We start from the raw sequence: 20322 nt of genomic DNA, 5'->3' as shown, positions 1-20322 counted from the left end.
CCGTAAATAAAATTTAAAAAATAACTGAAAATTTAATAATAACGTTTATTACAAAAATAAAATATTATTTACTTTTAAAATTTTAATACCTAATATAATAAATTTAATTCATAAAAATATTGTAAAACTTATATAAACTATAATATTTATAACATATATATATAATTCTGTACATATATGTATATATATTCATATAATAGATCAAATTTGATAATTGCTCCTAAAAATATTGGTATTTGTGATTTGTTTTTTTTTAATTGTATTTTAGTAACTGATTTGTTTTGTAGAGTGTTACAGATATCCATATTTTTTGGTTCAATTCAAAACGGATAACGAATTGAAACAAAAATTATAAATATTTTGTCCAACTTTATCAGTAAACAATAAAAATAATATATATATATATAGTTTAGCTTTTGATTCGTTATTTGTTTTGATTCGAACCGAAAAAATCTAAAGTTTTATTGGAACCATGCATATGAATTTTATATTAAAAAATACAAAGTATATAGTATGAACACATTTATGAATATAGTGTGAACGCGTTAGCATATTTATTATCAAATCATTATGAGGCTGCCACGTGTCTATTATAGTGTGAATGCATTTATTATAATGCTTCTCCTTTAATATATAAGGGATTGCAGCTATTTATAAACATATATCTTTGCTTAAAAATGTTTCGACCTTGATTTGTCTACTCGTTCATCCTTTTGACCCGTTCTTGTTGCCACCATATTTTCTTGTCCTACTTGAACAATACTTTACTACATATCCTTGTTACTTATTCACTTAACCAAGTATCCCCACATGACCAAGCAACAAACAAAACGGCTCAGTCTTCCATCCAACCATCAGTATGGTCAGGACACTAGAAGTTTCTTCGTCAATTACTAACCATCTCAAGGTCAACCAGAATATCATACTTAGCCCACAGCCTTTGCCTCACACTGTGCAGTGACGCGCCAGTCCACCGGCCATGAATACTCAAACACTCCAGTCCAATAACTCAGCCTCACAGTCACTCTGTTTCGACTTGTTTTCATGGGCGAACCCATGTAAAAGTAAGGTGTGGTATGTACTCCACTCTCTCTTTTTATTTGTTAAAAATTTAGTATAAAATTTGTTTAAATACCTTTATTTAACTTGTTTTACATAATGTCTACGTGCTTAATATTAAAAAATATCTTTGTATTTTATGTTTATAACATTTAAACAAATTTCTGGGTCCGCCCCTGTTTGTCTTCTCAGCCCTATGCTTACCAACATCTTGAGTCATGCTCATCGTGAATCCACTCATGAACCATGACTCGCCTAGCATATACAATCCAATTGTTTCTCGCACCAGACTTGATCTGAATTACTATCTTGACCTTGAGGTTTATCCATCTCGATGATCGTGACTAGCGATCGCACTCAAACTCATGACCATCGACCAATATACCTGATTCTTTGGGTTTTTTTTTCACGATCGTCTCGATTTACCACAAATGCACACACGATTGACTAATACAATACCCCATCGTGAACTTTCTTCCTAGAATCACAGCCTATCCGCTTTTGCTCATGATCAGAATTATATAAAATTGAAAATACATAAATTATTGATACCATTATAATTTCTATTAAATAAAAGTTTTATGAAACTTCAAAATCTATCGTCTCGAAATAAGTTCCATTAAGTTTTTTGTAAAGACGAGCTTAGATTTCATTTTTGCAAAGACGAGTTTATAATTATAAGTTCTATTAAATAAAGTTTTATGAAACTTCATTATGAAATTTCAAACGAGTTTTATTTATCATCATTGCTTGGCTTTTTATTACACTTTTACTATCTTTTCTTTTATCATCTTCTTACTTTCTTAGTGATTTGTTTATAAAAGGACAACCATGCGAAACGAAAACGTTATAGAACTTGATAACTCTCACATTTTGGTTCCATCGTTTAGCATAGATCAATTTGTGTTCGGGTGGCAACCAAAACCCAGCGAAATATTCTTTGGAGCTCCCCAATACCGATTAAGCAACCACACAGAATCCGCTTCCTCGGAAGACCCATCTTCGTTCCGATTCCAGCTGAAGTAGGCATGAGTCCTGTTTTTGATATCCAGCAACCCGTGCCCAAAGCTAGCTTCTCGGAAGGCAGAGTAGCTTGGCTGTGGCTCCATCATCCTACGATAAGAAGAACCAAGTCATTCATCAGAAACATAGAAAGTCTTTGTACAGCTAGCTAATATGGTAAAAAATTACTCAGTAAGCAAGCCTTCTGCGTTTCCTCCGTCCCCGATGGTTATGTACACAGGAGCCGACTCATCCGATATTGGCTCACACAATCCATTGACAATGTTGTAGGCAATGTTAGAAACACGTTCCTGCGTTAGTGTACTTAATGATCACTTGGGGGCAGTGGAGATACAAGGGTAGATTAATACTACTGGGGAGGACTAAATTTAATTTTTTTACCGATCTCTCATAGGCATGAACATGGCCTGCAAACACGACATCGACTTTGGACTTGACGAACCACGGCTCGTACATGACCCTCATTGTTTCACCTTCCATGTAATGACGCTCATAGCTATGGTAAAAGGGGCAATGTACTAAGACTATAAGCCATGGAGTCTCTGTTCGGTTTACTCTTTGGAACTCCTTTCGTAGCCATTTGTACTGAGGAGTGTACACCCCTAATTAATCCATCAGATTAAAAAAGTCTTTAAAGAAAAGCCAACCAATAATATAGTTTACTCTCTAGTCATTATTACCGTAAGATGAGTAACAAGACATAACAATAATATAAGCTGAAGCCCTCTTGATGGAATACCACAATGGAGAGATACTTCCCGATGCCTTATACGGCGTATGATACCGATTCGTAAAAGGCTTGAATGGTTCTGTTTCACCCTGCAAAAGCAAAAAAATAAAGAAGAAGAAAAAAGTCAAGTTCCATATCAAGAAACCAACAAGGGTATTCACTCAAAGTCTTACAATGTCAGGAACAAAATCGATTTCGTGGTTTCCAGCAGTCCATATCCAAGGTTGATAAGCAGCACTTCTCTCAACAAATCTTCCCCAAGTATCCCATCTGTTGTTGTCGTGGAATTTGTAAAGATCCGCATAAGACAAGTCTCCTAGGAACAAAACCGCCTGTCCTTTTCCCGGATTCATCTCATAATGGCTTAAAGTTCGATTTGAATCATATGTTTGTCCTAGATCCCCTGGATATTGTATTAGAAATAAATTAAATATCTAAGGTCACAACAGAAAATATGAATCTACTAAAGACACAAGTTGATACCAATTAAACCAAAGGTGTAAGGTACGTCAGGACCAGGTTTAGGCGGAGTAAAGAACCAGAATCGCCTTCGCCACTTCCAACTCCCAATTTCATAGTAGTATTTCATATCAAACTGCAACACTCATATAGAATCAAATACAAAATAGATTTTATAAATAGAAAAAATCAAACATAAGATGCAGTTATATTAACCAACGACCTAACTATATTTATTTGATTATTCTCTGAATGTTTATTCTATCTACTACCTCTCGCAGGTATTATATATGTACACCGAGCCATTTAAATAAAAACAAATAAAAACCTGTAACTAAATACAACAAACAAGTTGTTAAAGACTTACTTCCAAATCATCAATGAGGCAGTGGTGGATGTAACCAGATGTATAATTGAAGAAACGGTAGGTGTTTATGGTTGCTTCTGCTAGCTTCTTCAATTTTCCATTCTCAGACCAATAGCGAACTGTGTTAGAACAGGGCGCAGAAGGAGTCACCCATGAAATAATCACTCCATTGCCTTCATGGTTACCTTGCGTTATATGAACCTGTTGGGGAGTGTTAGGACCGGGAGGAACTTTAAAGACATCGCTGTCTAATGGCATGTCGTCAGGTACAAAGACGTCGCTGTCTTTATTTTTTTGATCAGGTAAAAAGACATCGCTGTGTAATGGCCTGTCGTCAGGTATAAAGACATTGCTGTCTAATGGCATGTCGTCAGGTAAATCACTTCCTCTTAGTAGTCCCAGGGGCGGATCCAGCCTTTTGTTTAATATGGGCATGCACATATATAACAAATATTTTGATCGAGGGCACTTAAATAAATTAAACATTAGTTATTAAGGAAAAAAACAAAAAAAAAAGTGTGGGCACATGCCACACCTAGTTACTACCTGCGTCCGCGCCTGCTTCTAACATATCCACTGGTAATCCCTCCATCACATAGCTCAACAAGAACTCCAAGCAAGAAGATTATGAAGCAAACACGCATGATTGTAAGGTCAGATCTTGAACTCATCTTCTCTCTTTTTTTCCTTTTCTGAATCCGAGACCACGACCGTGCTTTGGATTTTCCTGTCTGGGAAATTAAATTGACTTGTCTAGAAGTGACGGACATTGATTTTATAATTATCAGAGGATTACAGGGGATATTCGACTCCTTTTTATCAAGTTTTATTTTATTTATATTTAGTTGCCTTTTCCGAAAACTTGTCGAAAAATATAAACTGATGTGGCACGTTTATTAATGTTGAAAACTTGAAACAGGGCCTTTGATTAGTTATATTTGGACTGATCGGAAAGAACCGTACCTTTATATATTTTATTGTAGAATTAATGTTATAGTTTTTTTTTGTTGTAACTATTTAATTCATTTTTTTTTGAGCAAAGTAACTGTATAAATTTTTGGGAAGAATTTTAGTTGTAGATATGAGGAGATTTAATTATTACTTGTAAATTTTCTAAAGCCAATACATAAGTGCTCTATGTATTTTGTTTTCTAAAAGAAAAAAATATTGTAGTTTTATAAATCTTTGTAAAGCATGATTGGAAAATATTTTTATACTTAAGAAAAAAGGTTACTGATGAAATGTTGTTCAGCATTTCTAAAACATTTACCAATCATCATCATTATCACTATTTTCCTAGGTAAGGTTAGGCATGGGCATTCGATTTTTGGTTTGGTTTCGGATTGATTAATTCGGGTTTCAGATTTTTCGGTTATGGACTTCAGGTAACCAAACATGAACCGTCCAAAAATCAGTTTGGATCGGTTGGTTTCGCTTCAGAACGTATACTTACATCAGGAACCGGTAGCTACCCAAAAATTATCAAGTCCGGTTCGGTTCTGGTTACTTTTGTACTCAATCTACCCAAAAGTATCCAAAAATGACCAATATACCTGAATTACCAAATAAAAAGTATTCGAGTTACCCAAAAAATACTTGAAATACTTAATTTTTTTCTAAAACGTTAAAGTTTATAAGATAAATTTTAAAATTATAACTAATGAAATCTGAATATTTTAGTATTTAGTACAAATGTAACTAAATAATTTTTGGATTTATAACATAATTTAAATATTTTAGTTATTTAAATTTAAATATTAGTAATATTTTTAAATATGTATTATATTTCGGGTACCAAAAATACCCATTCGATTATCAATTCGGTTCCGGTTTGGTCCGGGTATCCGCAATATTTTAAGATAGGAACCGTTCGGGTTATTATGTTTTTTAGTTCGGTTTTGGATCTGATAATTTTGGTTTGGGACGGTTTAGTTTTTGGTTCCGGTTAATTTTTCCCAGACCTAGGTAAGGTGGTCGAAATCTAAAGACCCAAATGATCCCAAAAACCGTGAGACAAATCATGTAAAATATTTTATGATCATACGTAGTTTACATAAATAGACCATTTTAAATTTAAGATGTCTAGCATCTTTTTAATCCAATGTACCATCCGACCACGCCTATATAAATATATTATCAAAAATTGGTACACAATATTCAATCATTCTATAATTATTATACAATTTAAATATTTAAATATTATTTTGTAAAATTTATATCTAAATCACACATTTAACAGAAAACATTAAATACGCAAACCACTAAATAAATATAATATAAAATATAACTGCAAATATATAAAATCTAGTAAATATTAAAGACAATAATTTTTTTAAAAATAAACCATTTTAAAAATATTATAATATAGTTAAGCTAATTACTCTATAATTTAATAATATAATATAAACATTATTAATTAATAAAAATTAAATTTTCTTAATAAACACTTGATAGATGTTAAATATAATGTAAAATAAGTATTTATTAATTTTTGATAAATAATTGTTGAGAACTATATAAAAATATCATTGAGAGGTCGGTCATTGATGCAATTTCTAGTCCCTCGCATTGGCCACTGTACCGGTTCCTTTTACAACAAATCTCTATGCTCAAGCTCAAGCGTGGTTTCAGCAATATTACGTTTGATGTGGAGAGTGTGTGGAACAATTCAATTGCTCGAGATATTGCTAAGAGTGTTCTATGGGATGGTCAATATCAATCGTATCTCGCACTTGGAGAGCCGTTGTGGTTACATGATCGTCTTTTCAGAAAAGCTATTGGAAACAACTAGTTATTCTTTTTCTTAAGAATGTTGTTGATTTATTCTTATTCCTTTCTGTTTGTGCAAGATATCTTTGGTAAAAGCTCATATTCCAAATTGTGCTTTCATTTTTCGATCATAGACGTTAAAACAGGGAAATATTATCAAAATATTTTTTTAACATTAAATTTATAATTTAAATATTCAGAATACAAATAATTATGGAGCCACCAAGGCGGTAGAAACTCGGAAGTAAAGAAGAAAATATTATGATCATTATTTACAAGTTGCTAAATAACGAGCAGACATAACATTTGTGGGTTGGCAGTGTTCGAAAAACCAGATTATACCAGCCAGTCGAACCGTGGATCCCCAACTTGCCGGTTCTGGGTTGCTCTAAAAACCGGATTTGAATTAAACTGTCTAACCGGTTAAACCGGTAAAACTCATAAAAAACCGGTAAAACTCGTAAAAACCGGTGAACAGTCCAATATAAAAATCCGGTGTTTAAAAAATTTAAGTAAAAAATAAAAATTTTAACTTTGGAATAAAAAAATTCATATTTGTTTAAGATAATTGCCTAAGTATAATATTTTATAATATTTCATATTAATTTATAATTATAAAATTGAAATAAGTATAATATTAATTATAAAATTATAAATTTTATAAATTTTATTTATAATTAATTAAAAATATTATAAAAACTCGGTTGAACCGGTTAGACTAGTCTCACCATTTACTCAATCACTATGACGGGTCATTGCTAAAAATGTTCTACGGGATAGTCGATATCAATCGTATCTCGCGCTTGGAAAGCCGTCCTGGTTACATGATTCCCTTTTCAGAAAAGCTACTCGAAACAACTAGTTATTCTTTTCCTTAAGAATGTTATTGATTTATTCTTATTCCTTTCTGTTTGTGCAAGATGTATTTGGTAAAAGCTTGTATTCCAAACTTTTGCTTTGATTCTTCGATCATAGACGTTAAAAAAAAAGTGAAATATTATCTTCACATCAAATTCATATTTCACTAATTAAACAAAATTTACATATTCAGAATACAAATAATTATAGAGCCACCAAGACGGCGGAAACACAGAAATAAAGATGATAATATTATGATATGAGCAGAAATAACATTTGTGCGTTGGGCAGTGTTCTGAAAACCGGATTGTACCTGCCAGTCGAACCGGTCAAACCATGGATCCCAAAAGCGAATTTGAATTAAACCGCCAAACCGGTAAGACTCGTAAAAATCGGTGAACCTGTTCAATATCAAAATTGGGTTTTTAAAAATTTGAAGTAAAAAATAAAAATTTAACAATTTGGTATTAAAAATTCACATTATTTTAAGAAAATTACCTAACTAGATTATTTTATAATATTTCTTATTATTTTATAATTATAAATTAATATTTTTAATTAGTTATTAATATTGTAAAAACTCGGTTGAACCTGTTAGACTGGTCCCACCATTGACTCAATCACTAGGCCGAATTATTGCTAAGACTGTTCTATAGGATGGTCAAATCATATCTGGTGCTTGGAGAACCGTCGTTGTTACATGATCGCCATTTCAGAAAAGCTACTGGAAACAACTAGTTATTCTTTTCCTTAAGAATATTGGGTGATTTATTCTTATTCCTTGCTGTTTTTGCAAGATGTCTTGGTAAAAGCTTGTATTCCAAACTTTGCTTTGATTATTCGATCATAGACGTTCAAAAAAAAGGGGAAATATTATCTTAACATCAAATTCATATTTCACTAATTAAACAAAATTTACATATTCAAAATACAAATAATTATAGAGCCACCAAGGTGGTAGAAAGGCGGAAGTAAAAATAGTAATTAATATTATGATCAATATTTACAAGTTACTAAATAATGAGTAGAAATATCATTTGTGTGTTTGACAATATTCTGAAAACTTTACCGTACCGGCCGGTCGAACCTGTCAGAATCCCCAAATTGCCAGTTACTGGTTGCTCTAAAAACCGAATTTGAATTAAACCGTGAAACCGGTTTAAAACCGGTAAAATCGCAAAAACCGGTGAACCAGTTCAATTTTAAAATCTGGTTTTTTCTAAATTTAAGTAAAAAATAAAAATTTCAACAATTTGGTATACAAAAATTATCATTAGTTTACGATAATTACCTAATTATATTATTTTATAATATTTAAATCATTTTATAATTATAATATTGATAAAATTATAAAAATTAATTATATAATTATAAATTTATATTTTTAATTAATTAAAAATATTATAAAAATTTGGTTGGACCAGTTACACTGGTCCCACCATTTACTCAATCACTATGCCGCGTCAATATGTGGTCTAGTTTTAAAACATTGGCGTTGGGTGAAACAATAGTAGGCGGTGAAACCAGGGCTTGTGGTTTGGTGGGGATTAATTTGAGGGCAAAGGTCCAATACGGTAAAACAATTAGGGTTCGAGTCCCGCCCATTGGAGAATTAACATTTCGGCATTGTCAGGGACATGTGACAGACACGTGGCAATACGTGACTAGTCTGGCCCACTTCTGTGGGGCCAAGATACCATGTATAATTTAAAAAAAAAATAGTAGGAGGTTATTATCATATAGCATAAAAATAAATAAAAGATTAATCTAGGTAATAATAAATTGCTGACTTACTTAACCCTCTGATTTTAAGTATAAGTTGTACATATTTGTTTTAAATGAGCCACAACTTTTTATGTTCTAATTAGGCTAAAAACTGATTAATTTTTGTTGCAATTATTTTAGTTTTAAGTTTTGGTTTGAAGATATTTTGTTTTCTTTTTAAAGATAAATAACTATATTATTTATTTAAACTATGTTTCATGTATAAATATATATATTAAAACTTTTAGACATTTCTTTTTTTTATTTATGTTGTTTAATAAAAAATATGAAGAAAAATAAATGAGGAATTTCATGTTTATCACTTTCATGATACAATTATTTATATGTACCACCACTAAAGAGACATTTTTCATTAAGTAGCAAAAGACTTTTATATATACTCTTTTTCTCTATATGCATAATAAATAATTATTTAAATAAATAAAATAAATAAAAACAAAAATAATATATATATATATATATATATATATATATATATATATATATATTATGTTCTCGAATTATACTTTTTCAAATTCGAAATTTTTTATAATTTTTTGAATTGTTTTAAATCGAAAATTATTTTTGAAACTATTTTTAATGTTTTTAAGCATTTATTTATATATTTATTGGAATACTTAATTTCACATTCCAAAAATTCTATCTCACCCGTCAACTGTAAACCCTAAGTCTAGATTAGTTAACCCTAGAGGTATAAATATCTTTTACCCTTCATTAAAAGTGAGGGTAAAAGTGATTAGTATAAGCTTGAAAAATGGTACTATGAATTAGGCGTGAGACGGATCCGGATATCCGAGAAATTTAGGATATCCGGATTCGGATTTGTCGGATCTGTGGATTTAATATCCGGATCCGGTTTCGTGGTTTCTGGATATCCGGATTTCAGATATCCGGATCCAGATCTGTAAAAATAATCAAAAATAATAATTCTTTTAAAAAAATATTAATTTTTAATATAATACATAAACTAAATATTTATACAAGATTTATAAATATATGTATAAGTCTATAATATTGTAAAAACTAAAATATAATATTATAAAATTAATTTATGTATAAATATTAATATATCAACTATTAATATTAATGAAATTTAAAATTTTAATATGTTTTAAAAATACAGATCAAGTTATCCGGACCTAAAAATTAAGATACCCGGATCCGGATTTGGTTTAGACGGATCCAAGATTTTATTATACGGATTCAGATCTGGACATCCCAAATATCTTATTTTCAGAGTGTATCGAATCCGGATCTCAGATAATAAGTCTCATGCCTACTATGAATGTAGTATTTGTGGCAATTTTCCAATAATAAAACTAAATTCGTTACATATAAATTTTTTAAAAAATATAAAAATATTTCCTTTTTCTTATTACGTAAGTTTTGTAGAAACTAAAGAAAGGAAAATTAAATTAAAACCCAATTAGAAATTTATCACCCAAAAAGGAAATAAAAATTGTAGTAATGATAATTATGTATAATTATAATTCATCAAGAACTACTTTGTAACTAACTACTATAAGATTTAACATGAGTACAACACTAGAAAACTATCTTCTCAAATAATATTATAGACGTGTCTTTCACTAACATTGTCATTTCTTGATGATTCCTCCACGGACGCTTGCAATCGAATACACTTACACCCACGGATTACCAATTATAACCTTTCATTTAGATATCTTATATATTAAAAGAGAAGTCACAACTTTTACTCATGTGTGATTTTTTTTAAAATAGACATATTACTAAAAAGTCATGTTACGTTTATTCTATAATCTTATTCTTATCATTATTATAGATCTAAATAACTTTTTTTTTTTTTGAAACACAGATCTAAATAACTTATTTTCTAGATTATAGGAACTAAATAATATGTTTACTACATTATAGAAACTAAATAATTATTAATTTTTTCCAAGAAAAAAACGTGATCTGGAAACAACCAATTCAACAAAAAAAAATATGATAAAATTATTATGTTTTAAATAGTGATAGACACACATCATATATATTATACTAATATATATCAATATAGAATTGAAAGCAAAATGTTTATATAAAAATAAATAAAAATAAACATCTGCGCGGTTGCACGGATCGAGATCTAGTTAAGAATACTTACTACAATATTACTTTTGATTTCTCCCCTACACAAACAATGTCCTCAAAAGCCTTTATATCATCTAATTTCTCTTTCACATAAGCTTCCCACCAGCTATACCAGCTCAGTTACTTTTAGACTCTTTTGTCTAACAAATCAATCTTGTCCTCAGTTTTTTCCAACCATTCTCCCATATATTTTTCATGTTGTTCACGAGCTATACCAGCTCAGTTACTTTTAGTGCGTTTTCTGGTGCTTCAGTTACAGATAATCCTCGTTCTCTGGATTCTCAGTTGGAGGGGCTAGTAAGGAAGCCACGTCTTTGTTGAACATCTCTTCAAACCATGCGACATATCCTTTTGGAAGACACGACATTCAACTGTCAACAATGACATCATGTTTCGTCATAATCTTTTATGTGATTCAAGCCACAAGAGTTTCTTCTTCACCAGATGGAATCATGATATTCTCAATGACATGTAAACAAAGAATAATGATTAAAACAAAACAATCTAAATTATTCATATGCAAAGGATAACTAACCTTAGGTTCTTCAATTATTAAGAGAATTTTTTTTCATACTTTGAAGTGCACATCCTAAGACAATTTTGGTCTACACCTCAAACATTAATCTGCATAAGACACACACACGTGATATTGTTAGAGTTAGCTTCAGTTATTATAGTAGTAACAATGATCAATTTATAGAAACTGGGAATTGGCCATAAAACACCCTCCTTAACGACCCCCTCCAAAAAGAGTCAGCGTGTACAAGGTCTTTCTTATCATATGATAAAATGACAATATATGAGTTCGTATCTTCTTATTTTCATGGAGAGATATCTCTTCGAGGGTTGCATTCTTGACTTTGTTCTTTGTCCATCTCGTCTTAGCTATCTTTCGTTGCTACAATAACAAACCAATTAACTAGAGATTTGAATGAGACACATGAAATCAACATGCATCCACCATCTCTCCATCACATCAAAATCGACATGAATAAGAGACTTACCTTGTAGTTCTTGGTTCTAGTTCTCCCTAGTTTCAAAAATGTCTTAGAAAAGAAAAAAGAACAAGAGAAATTTATGAACATTGCTTGTGAAGAGGGAGAGAGCCATGAGAAATCGTGTTTGAGTCTAGGTGTGATTGAGATCCGGTTAGATCCGACGTGTTGTTGAGTGAGCGGATAATACTTAGGTATGTTTTGTAATTTTGTTGATTTAGCTAGGGTATCTGATACGATTTCCCCTTGATTTCGTAATTTTTGCAAGGTGAGATCGAGAAGACAAGAGTGGAGTGTTGTGAAATTGTTCATGGATCAAGTTCTTGATCGGTCAAAACATTGATAGAAATTATGAATGGACGAACGGGTCTTTAGGCCGGGTTCGGATCGGTTTCTTCCAGGCCATGGTATTTCAGATCCTAGACATTTTGACCTTAGATACTTCAATTTTTTTTGGTTCGGATCGATTTTTTTGGGTCCGGACGAGTTCAGATCTAAAGTTATGATATCTGTAATATTTTGTTAGAAACTCTCAAACATTATTTTTATTGCTTTACGTAAACAAAAAAAAAAGGAATTGTAAAGAGAGTTCCAAAAATTATGGCTGTCTAATTTTCATATGTTATTTTAGATTATCTCCAATTTTATTTTATTTTCACTATAAAATAATATTTAGAGTAAAGAAATTTAACTCTATTTTATTTTTTCACTCTATAATAAAATAAAAATAAGTTTAATGCATAAATAAAATAATTTTTTTGTTTGTTTATCACTCTTTCATTTTAAAATAAAGTTGAACTGAAGTAAAATTCAAAACTGTTATAAAATTATTCTATTTTAAGTAGAAAAAAAGAGAGTGATCTATTAGAATGGTCTTATGCCATCTCTACCGCCACCTGTCGCCTCACTCTTTCAGATCGACACCTCTCTGGTCACTAGCGCTCTTCGCCAGTACTGGAGAGGCCCTTCCTCGTCTTAGTTCTCTTTAGTCTTTGTTTCTTTGGTCAAGGGAGGTTGAGGATATGAGTTCATGTCAGGTTCGATGTTGGTTGGCGTGGTTGTGACTGGTTCGAAACTTTGATCTGGTTTGCGGTGGTGGTTTAGCTGTTCTTTCGGATCCGGTTTGTAGCTTGTCAATCGATGTCCATGGAGTCCATTGGATTCAGTTCATCTTCTCATCCCTCTTTATCTAGGTAGTAGTCAAGTTGTGTTCTTGTGTGGGTTGGTGTTTTTTTGTCTTCTTCGGAGTTTAGTTGTGTGTGTGCGTAAGCTCTATCGACTTCTGCTTGTTCTCTCGATCCTTCGGTGGTTTGTGTTCGTCAAAGTCTCGTTTGTGGGGTTCGTCTTTTGGATGGTAAGTTGATGTGGAGGTATCTACTTGCTTTTTCTGTGCCTTCATGGTGTGGAGTGGGGTTTCAAAACGACGCAGTGGTTTCGATCATTGGCTCTTCTCTTGCGAGGAGGTGACCATTCTCTTGCTTGTAGATGGTTGAGTTTGGGTACACGAGTGTCCGCGTGTTTGAGCCGATGATCCTTTTTGAAGTTATCCCCACTTGGAGTTTCAAGACTCGATCTTGTGCTTTGCTCTCTCTTTCTCTCTCTCTCGGATCTGGTTTGTCGTTGTAGACGGGTGATTAGTAGTTGTTGGTTTTTTGGTGACTTTGGTCTTTCGTTTGTTTATGACGTGGCTGTTTATGGTTTTGACATGTGGTTGTGTATGGTCCTCTCAAGTTCTGGTTTCTGGATTCAGCACATGCTTCTCCAAGGTTTTAAAAATGAACGTTTGTCTGTCCTTGTTTTGGAGTTTGATTATGGCTCCCTTAGTTCCTAAGCGTTTCAAGCACACCCCCTCTTAGCTCTAGTTATGTTGGTTTTAGGACTAGGAGTTTTTCTTCTAGTCTTATGTTTAATCATGTGTTTCTTGTTGTCTCCGGGATGTTCGATCTGTGAACTTGCCGATTTTAGTCTCCGAAAGGGTTGTGATCCTTGTCGGTTTTGCGTTGTATGATTGGTTTTGAATTGTTATAATAAATTAATAGATAAAAGAAAAAAAAAATGGTTTTATGCCACTCAGTCATTTGGTCGAACACAACCCCATATGCCTCGTTGCGTATAAACAAATATTTTTACAGAAACAACTTGCCGACTTAAGAAACCAAAACTTTTTGTTGAAATCACATGTTGGATCTCTATCCTCACTATATTCATCTATCGATCAACTCTTTTGTAGTGTTTTTATTTTCACATGGTCGGAACAATGGAAGACTTCATTGAAGAAGAAGAGTTCAGTGTATCCGTAGATCCAAGAAGATCAAGACCGGGGAAGAAGAAGAAGAAAAGAAAACCCGAATCTCAAGTTGTCTCTATTCTGAATCATTTGTTTGTAAAGTACCCATGTCTGAATAAAAGCGTCGTCGATACTGGTCGGGAATGTTCGGATTCAGATACATCATGTAGCTTGAGTTTTGCAAAAGTTGGAAACTTTACTTCAAGATCTCCTCCTTCGATCAAATCTGGTCATCTTCTCAAATCAGCATTAGCAGGAGGAATCTCATGCGCTTTCTCTGCCTTTCTTATGCATCCTGTCGACACTGTCAAGGTTCGTTATAATTATTTAATATCTGACTTCAACTTACTTCCTTGTTTTTTAGTTACTGATTATTGATTGGTGTGGAATGAATTGATTAGACACAAGTTCAAGCATCAACAACACTGTCGTTTATTGAAATAATGTCAAAGATTCCGGAGATTGGTGCTCGTGGTTTATACAAGGGATCTATCCCCGCCGTTGTTGGTCAATTCGCAAGGTTTTAATTCACATCACAGCTTCAGGTTTTGGCTTATCATCGGACATGGATCATGATGTTTGTTTGGTCTCTTGTCTTGTTTCAGCCATGGTTTACGTACAAGTATATACGAAGCAAGTAGACTCGCTTTACCCCTCGTTGCTCCTGGTCTCCTCGACATCCAAGTTATTATTACAAAAAAATAATAATCTCTTTTTTTTTTTCCATTTCCATCATTTGATTTTTTTAAAAATTTTAATTGATTAGGTTCAGCCAATAGCGTCTTTTCTCGGCACGGTTTTGGGTACAACGTTACGGATACCGTGCGAGGTGCTGAAACAACGGTTACAAGCCAACCAGTTCGACAACATCGTGGAAGCTACGCTTTCCACGTGGCGTCAAGATGGTCTCAAAGGACTCTTTCGCGGCACGGGCGTCACTCTTCTCCGCGAGGTTCCCTTTTACGTCGCTGGTATGGGACTCTACAGCCAATCGAAGAAGCTGGTGGAGAGAAGGCTAGGGAGAGTGCTTGAGCCGTGGGAGGCTATCGCGGTTGGAGCCTTGTCTGGCGGTTTCACGGCTGTTATGACGACGCCGTTTGATGTGATTAAAACTAGGATGATGACGGCTCCGCAAGGCGTGGATTTGTCTATGTGGATGGCTGCGTATTCCATTGCGACGCATGAGGGGTTTCTTGCTTTCTATAAAGGAGCTGTTCCGAGGTTCTTTTGGACTGCTCCTCTTGGTGCTTTGAACTTGGCAGGCTACGAGCTTCTTCAAAAGGCTTTCGTGACAGTACCTCTTAATCGGTCAGTGCATAGCGATTGACCTTCGTTTTAGTATAGCACTACAACACATTTGTTCACATGTATTCATTCTTGAAATAAGCTGTGTCTATCTTTCTTTTCTTGTGAATTATTCGAAATCTAATTTTTCCTTTGCCAAATACAGAGAAACAGTTTGTTACAATAAGCCTAGGACAATGATAACATATTTCGTCTACAACAACATTTGTGATCAAATGCAAATAGAATAAGCAACTACTTGTCTTTTGAGCTATTAAGATATCAAAATCTAGAATAGCTATAGGGATAATAGATCATAAACCACAATATGGTGAAACGTTTTTGGAGACAGACAATTACATTAGCAGCAGTGCAGCACTCTGTTCAGGTTTTATTATACGCAAATGTTATAATTTGCTTCGCCAGATCAGGCTAACATTACAGGATCATACTGAAGATTTGGATACCATTTGTGTAAGATCAGGAACTGTTTCTAGGTATACATATGTCATTGAATAATCCGACTATATATATAGCTATAATGAAGTTTCGTTACATAATTGATAAGCCTTGTTGAAAAAATATATCACTAAAGAGCCAGGCAGGGAGGGTTTATTTAGAGCCGAGTGTCTACCAAAGTAAAGCTGGATCGGGTTGGAAGACAGCTTACTAAGTACTTTATATTCCATAATCATATACGAAATAGAGACATGGAAAGATTACGGACCCAAGTGCCTTCTTCTAAAACTCAGAGGGCCATTGGTCGGTCTAAATTGATTTTTTTCAGCAACTCTTTAAGATTCCCACAACGTTCCTACCAATCTCCTCTTTTGTCTGCTCAGACACCGGAACATCTCCAATGTACATATCAAAGAATGCCCCTGCAACGTTTGGGGCAAAATCTCAGACCCTTGGGTACACAAAAAACAAAACATAAAATAGAAAAAGAAAGGAAAGAAAGAACTAACTACAAAGATCCTTGCTACGGACAGCTCCAACCATGTTACCGCCAACTGCAAATGTTTACCATATGTTACCGAGAGAAGGAAGCTAAGCTTTGTATACAGAACTCAGATGTCACTAGTGCGATAATTACTCACTCTCTGTGATTAGTTGTCCATCAGCTGTTCTTCGAAAGTCTATTACTGTTCCCTGAAAAATGAGTCTTACGCCTCTTAGGTGTGTTTGTTTATATGAGTATAAGCATTTTTAGCCATGGGAGTACCGCGGGGATTGGAATGTCTTGTGTGAAGAATGAACCAAAATCATTTAAGCAATTGAAATTAGTCTTGGGATTTGCCTGAAAAAAAAATAAAGGAAAGGCTTAGAATATTTTGCGCAAAGCATAATTCACAGAGTGTTCCAGAGAGTTTACCTTCACCAAACGAGCACGCAGAGACTTCTCAAAAGCACTGAAAAAATAGACAAACAGGAGAATAGCTTATTAAATAATTCAAATCATCAAATGACTAGTAAAAAGATTAAAATAAAACTGAAAATCAATTATAAAGATAAATAATGTAAGAACTTTCCACTTACTCTCTCACAGTATTGATCTTCAAACCATTGTAGTTAACCACAAGCCTCACACTCATAACAATATCCTCCCTGAAAAAAATATCAAACCAGAAACTAAAAAGCTACACCAACTAAAAACAGATTGAATTTCAAAAGATGTAAATACCTTAAAAGATCTTTGTATAAGTCATCACATCTGCCGAGTTTGCTCCCGGGAATAGAGGCATACTTTGGACCAAGCTTCTGGCACACCGACGAAGGATGAACATCTAAAAGGCACACAAGTTTCATTAACATAGCAAAAAATGAAAAAGTATACCAAAGCTAGAAGAATGCAACTTACAAAAACCAAACGCATATACTTTAAGAGATTTAATCTTGACGATCTTCATTGTCCGTGATCCAGTTGCAACAAGCACCTCAGAAGCTAATCCAGATGCATTTTTCTTTAACGAGACCGGGAACTCGATCCCGGTCCGAGGCTCAACCGTTGGTCTTTTCGCGTCCAATTTGTGAAAACTCAAACCACTACTACGTCCAACCTGACAAGACCTATGCTCAACGTTGTTCGAAACTTGAACATCATCACTCCCTAGAGACAAACCAAGTCCATTCACCGACCTAAAATAAACACCACAGATTCAGAAACACACAACCAACCCCTAAGGAGAGAGTTACGAGCCTTGCACAAAAACTTACATCAAGGAAACAGCCAAGGAGAGGACGGAACAAGAGTGTAGCCTCTCAGCTTCATTAACAAAATGCTGAATAGTTGATTTAGAGAACAAGGCAGGGATTAAATCTTCTTTTGATCCGTAGTGAATATGAAACAGAGAGAAGTTGGGATGATAACAACTACTCTTCACAGAAGAATCATCATCACAGCTCCTCAATTGATAGTTAGAAATCTCCATTTTCTGCAAATTGTTGTTGTTGTTCCACCAACAAAGCATAGCTCCTGTGAACTTGGTGATGCAACTAAACGCTTCCAAGGCCAAGCTTCCAGGTACATGTAAGAGACTCCTCTTTGGTAAAATGTGTGATACGTTCCCATCATCCGAATCCATTTGAATAATATTTATTGGTTCTGCAAGAAAAAAATAAAGGTAGAGATCAAATCAAAGACAGAACCAACAAACACAAACGCAAAATTAGTCAGGCGAATTTGTGATCGTGTTTACATTTTCGTATTAGTCGATGTATTATTGCAAAGGATTTACACGCGACGTGAATTTGTTAATTGAAGGGAAAAGACAAGGAACATAAGAGAAAGAGTGAGAAGCTTTTTTGTTTTTCTTTCTGTGTTGTGTTTGGGATCTCTTGACGACAAAGATGGCAAAAAGGAATATGCTTTTTTGGCTTGAGAACAATTACGGCGAAGAAGAATAATAACGATAGTCGCTGGGAGGGATTTCGTTTTCAGGGTTTCTTTGGTGACAATGACATATTATTTTATTTTTTTTATTTTTTCAAAAACGAGAGAAAAATCGTTCGACATCGTTCGGTAGCAGAACCGGAGGTCTATAAGACATACCACTCGACCGACCGAAGGATCGATCATGACATATGTGTTCTTATTTTTTTTGAACTACTGATATATGTGTTCTAAAAACAATGATATATATTATTACTAACCAAAAAGCCTTTTTCCATTAAAATAATTGGCCTAAATTTTAAACTTAACCATATTCCAAAGACAAGGTTAAGTTATTATATAAGTTCCTTGACATCTCAGTTATAAGTTACCCTTGATAAATTTAATTTTTAGTGAAAGTATTACTCAATTCACAAAAAGTTGAGTAATTTGTGTCCTATTTTCCCTTAGTTCTCTAAGTTCTAAGGAATCCACACCATATTGTTTGGGTGATTCAAGCTCCATATTCTCCATTGATTGAACGAGTCAGTACCCATTTATTCCACCCACCGAGTCAATCCAAAAAGCGTTTTTGGTTTCCGGTTCCATTTAGATCACACTCGGTCATCGACCAGACCTTTGGGTCGTGTGTCAAACGAGCAGCAATCCAAGATTTCTGGACCGCCAATTCCTTCTCCTCAGCCAACACTCTTAACTTTCATCCTAAAAAAAAAAGAGAATTTCTCCTAACAAGTTACTGATGCAACATCCATGACGGTAGCTGGACCTGAGGTCGACAAGACACCATTTAACTAACTGAAAGACCGAGCATGACATATGTGCAGTGACAATGCCATAGCTTGCCAACCAAGATGTATTTTGCCATGAAAAATTCTAAACTCAACCATCTTAAAATCTGCACAGACGAGAAAATTATGGAGTTTACAAACCAGAAGTTTCCCAACCCATCTATATGTGAGTATCAGCCTGGTGAAATGAATTCAGATATTTTTCTTATTTGATTTTTTTTTGAAATATATATAATTATATATATTATTATCTGTGTAGTAATTTTTCACTCTAAACTCTCACCTTAAAAGTTACATTGGTTAAACAAATATAAATAATATAAAAGAAAATATCTAGTGATTTGGATAATTATTGTCTACAAGATAATATGTATTGTTTTTATCTTGTTTTTTTTTTGATAACTAAGTGTCCTGGCCCTACTGTAATGGTCCAGACTAGAGACCGAACCCTTTAGCGGCGCGGACGCACACCCGAGGGTGGGTCATGGCCAGGCAACAGTCTTCGGTAATCAAAAAAAATTCTCAAAAATTTTATTTTAGGAAAGTTTTAATTTTTAATAGAAATTTTGTCGATTTGGGGTTGTGATTTAGAAATTAGGATAACAAGAATTTTTGTTGATAGATGTGTATTTTTTAAGATTTTTTTATCAATTGGTTGTATATTTTAGATAAAATTCTCAAAAATTCTATTTAAGGAAATTTTTTATTTTCATTGAGAACTATTGTAGTTTGAGGTTCTGATTTAAAAATTAGGATAACAACAATTTTTATTGATAGATGTGTATTCTTTTAAAAGTTTTGATCAATAGGTTGTATACTTTAGATAAAATTCTCAAAAATTCTATTTTTGGAAAGTTTTCATTTTTGTGAATAATAGTGTGGATATGGGGTTTTGATTTTGAAATTAGGA

General features: G+C 33.4%; 3 protein-coding genes across 3 annotated transcripts; 1 reads left to right on the top strand and 2 right to left on the bottom strand.

Moving 5' to 3' along the window:
• Positions 1 to 1751: 1751 nt before the first annotated feature.
• Positions 1752 to 4443, bottom strand: LOC103864734 (fe(3+)-Zn(2+) purple acid phosphatase 12). The gene is made up of 8 exons (XM_009142495.3): positions 4185 to 4443; positions 3639 to 4053; positions 3296 to 3407; positions 2986 to 3215; positions 2763 to 2901; positions 2464 to 2684; positions 2251 to 2372; positions 1752 to 2172 (listed from the first exon to the last, which is right to left on the bottom strand). Exons 1-8 carry the CDS (start codon positions 4406 to 4408, stop codon positions 1956 to 1958), a joined length of 1680 nt encoding a protein of 559 aa, XP_009140743.2. The 5' UTR covers positions 4409 to 4443; the 3' UTR covers positions 1752 to 1955.
• Positions 4444 to 12921: 8478 nt separating this feature from the next.
• LOC103864733 (S-adenosylmethionine mitochondrial carrier protein) lies at positions 12922 to 15956 on the top strand. The gene is made up of 4 exons (XM_009142493.3): positions 12922 to 14759; positions 14849 to 14967; positions 15053 to 15131; positions 15214 to 15956. The coding sequence occupies exons 1-4, from the start codon at positions 14406 to 14408 to the stop codon at positions 15772 to 15774; spliced, it is 1113 nt and encodes a 370-aa protein (XP_009140741.1). The 5' UTR covers positions 12922 to 14405; the 3' UTR covers positions 15775 to 15956.
• Positions 15957 to 16239: 283 nt separating this feature from the next.
• On the bottom strand, positions 16240 to 20234 carry LOC103864732 (fatty-acid-binding protein 2). Its single transcript, XM_009142492.3, has 10 exons — positions 18431 to 20234; positions 17949 to 18336; positions 17593 to 17870; positions 17416 to 17518; positions 17271 to 17339; positions 17107 to 17143; positions 16957 to 17031; positions 16832 to 16883; positions 16700 to 16744; positions 16240 to 16612 (listed from the first exon to the last, which is right to left on the bottom strand). Exons 2-10 carry the CDS (start codon positions 18314 to 18316, stop codon positions 16515 to 16517), a joined length of 1125 nt encoding a protein of 374 aa, XP_009140740.1. The 5' UTR covers positions 18317 to 18336; positions 18431 to 20234; the 3' UTR covers positions 16240 to 16514.
• Between the last annotated feature and the right edge of the window lie 88 nt (positions 20235 to 20322).

The sequence above is a fragment of the Brassica rapa genome, chromosome A04, assembly GCF_000309985.2.
Source record: "Brassica rapa cultivar Chiifu-401-42 chromosome A04, CAAS_Brap_v3.01, whole genome shotgun sequence".
In the NCBI taxonomy this organism is placed as follows: Eukaryota; Viridiplantae; Streptophyta; class Magnoliopsida; order Brassicales; family Brassicaceae; genus Brassica; species Brassica rapa.
Note: the sequence above shows the minus strand (reverse complement) of the source record. Positions and strands in the feature narration are given on the sequence as shown.

Bases quoted from the DNA above. Each gene is read 5' to 3' on its own strand.
- LOC103864733 (XM_009142493.3), top strand. From the start codon at position 14,406: ATGGTCGGAACAATGGAAGACTTCATTGAAGAAGAAGAGTTCAGTGTA. The intron at 14,760-14,848 runs GTTCGTTATAAT...TGAATTGATTAG, and splicing joins ATCCTGTCGACACTGTCAAG to ACACAAGTTCAAGCATCAAC. The intron at 14,968-15,052 runs GTTTTAATTCAC...GTCTTGTTTCAG, and splicing joins GTTGTTGGTCAATTCGCAAG to CCATGGTTTACGTACAAGTA.
- LOC103864734 (XM_009142495.3), bottom strand. From the start codon at position 4,408: ATGTCCGTCACTTCTAGACAAGTCAATTTAATTTCCCAGACAGGAAAA. The intron at 3,216-3,295 runs GTATCAACTTGT...TACAATATCCAG, and splicing joins TTACACCTTTGGTTTAATTG to GGGATCTAGGACAAACATAT. The intron at 2,902-2,985 runs GTAAGACTTTGA...TTGCTTTTGCAG, and splicing joins TCGATTTTGTTCCTGACATT to GGTGAAACAGAACCATTCAA.
- LOC103864732 (XM_009142492.3), bottom strand. From the start codon at position 18,316: ATGGATTCGGATGATGGGAACGTATCACACATTTTACCAAAGAGGAGT. The intron at 17,871-17,948 runs GTAAGTTTTTGT...TGTTTATTTTAG, and splicing joins TCCTTGGCTGTTTCCTTGAT to GTCGGTGAATGGACTTGGTT. The intron at 16,745-16,831 runs GTGAGTAATTAT...AAACATTTGCAG, and splicing joins TGGACAACTAATCACAGAGA to TTGGCGGTAACATGGTTGGA.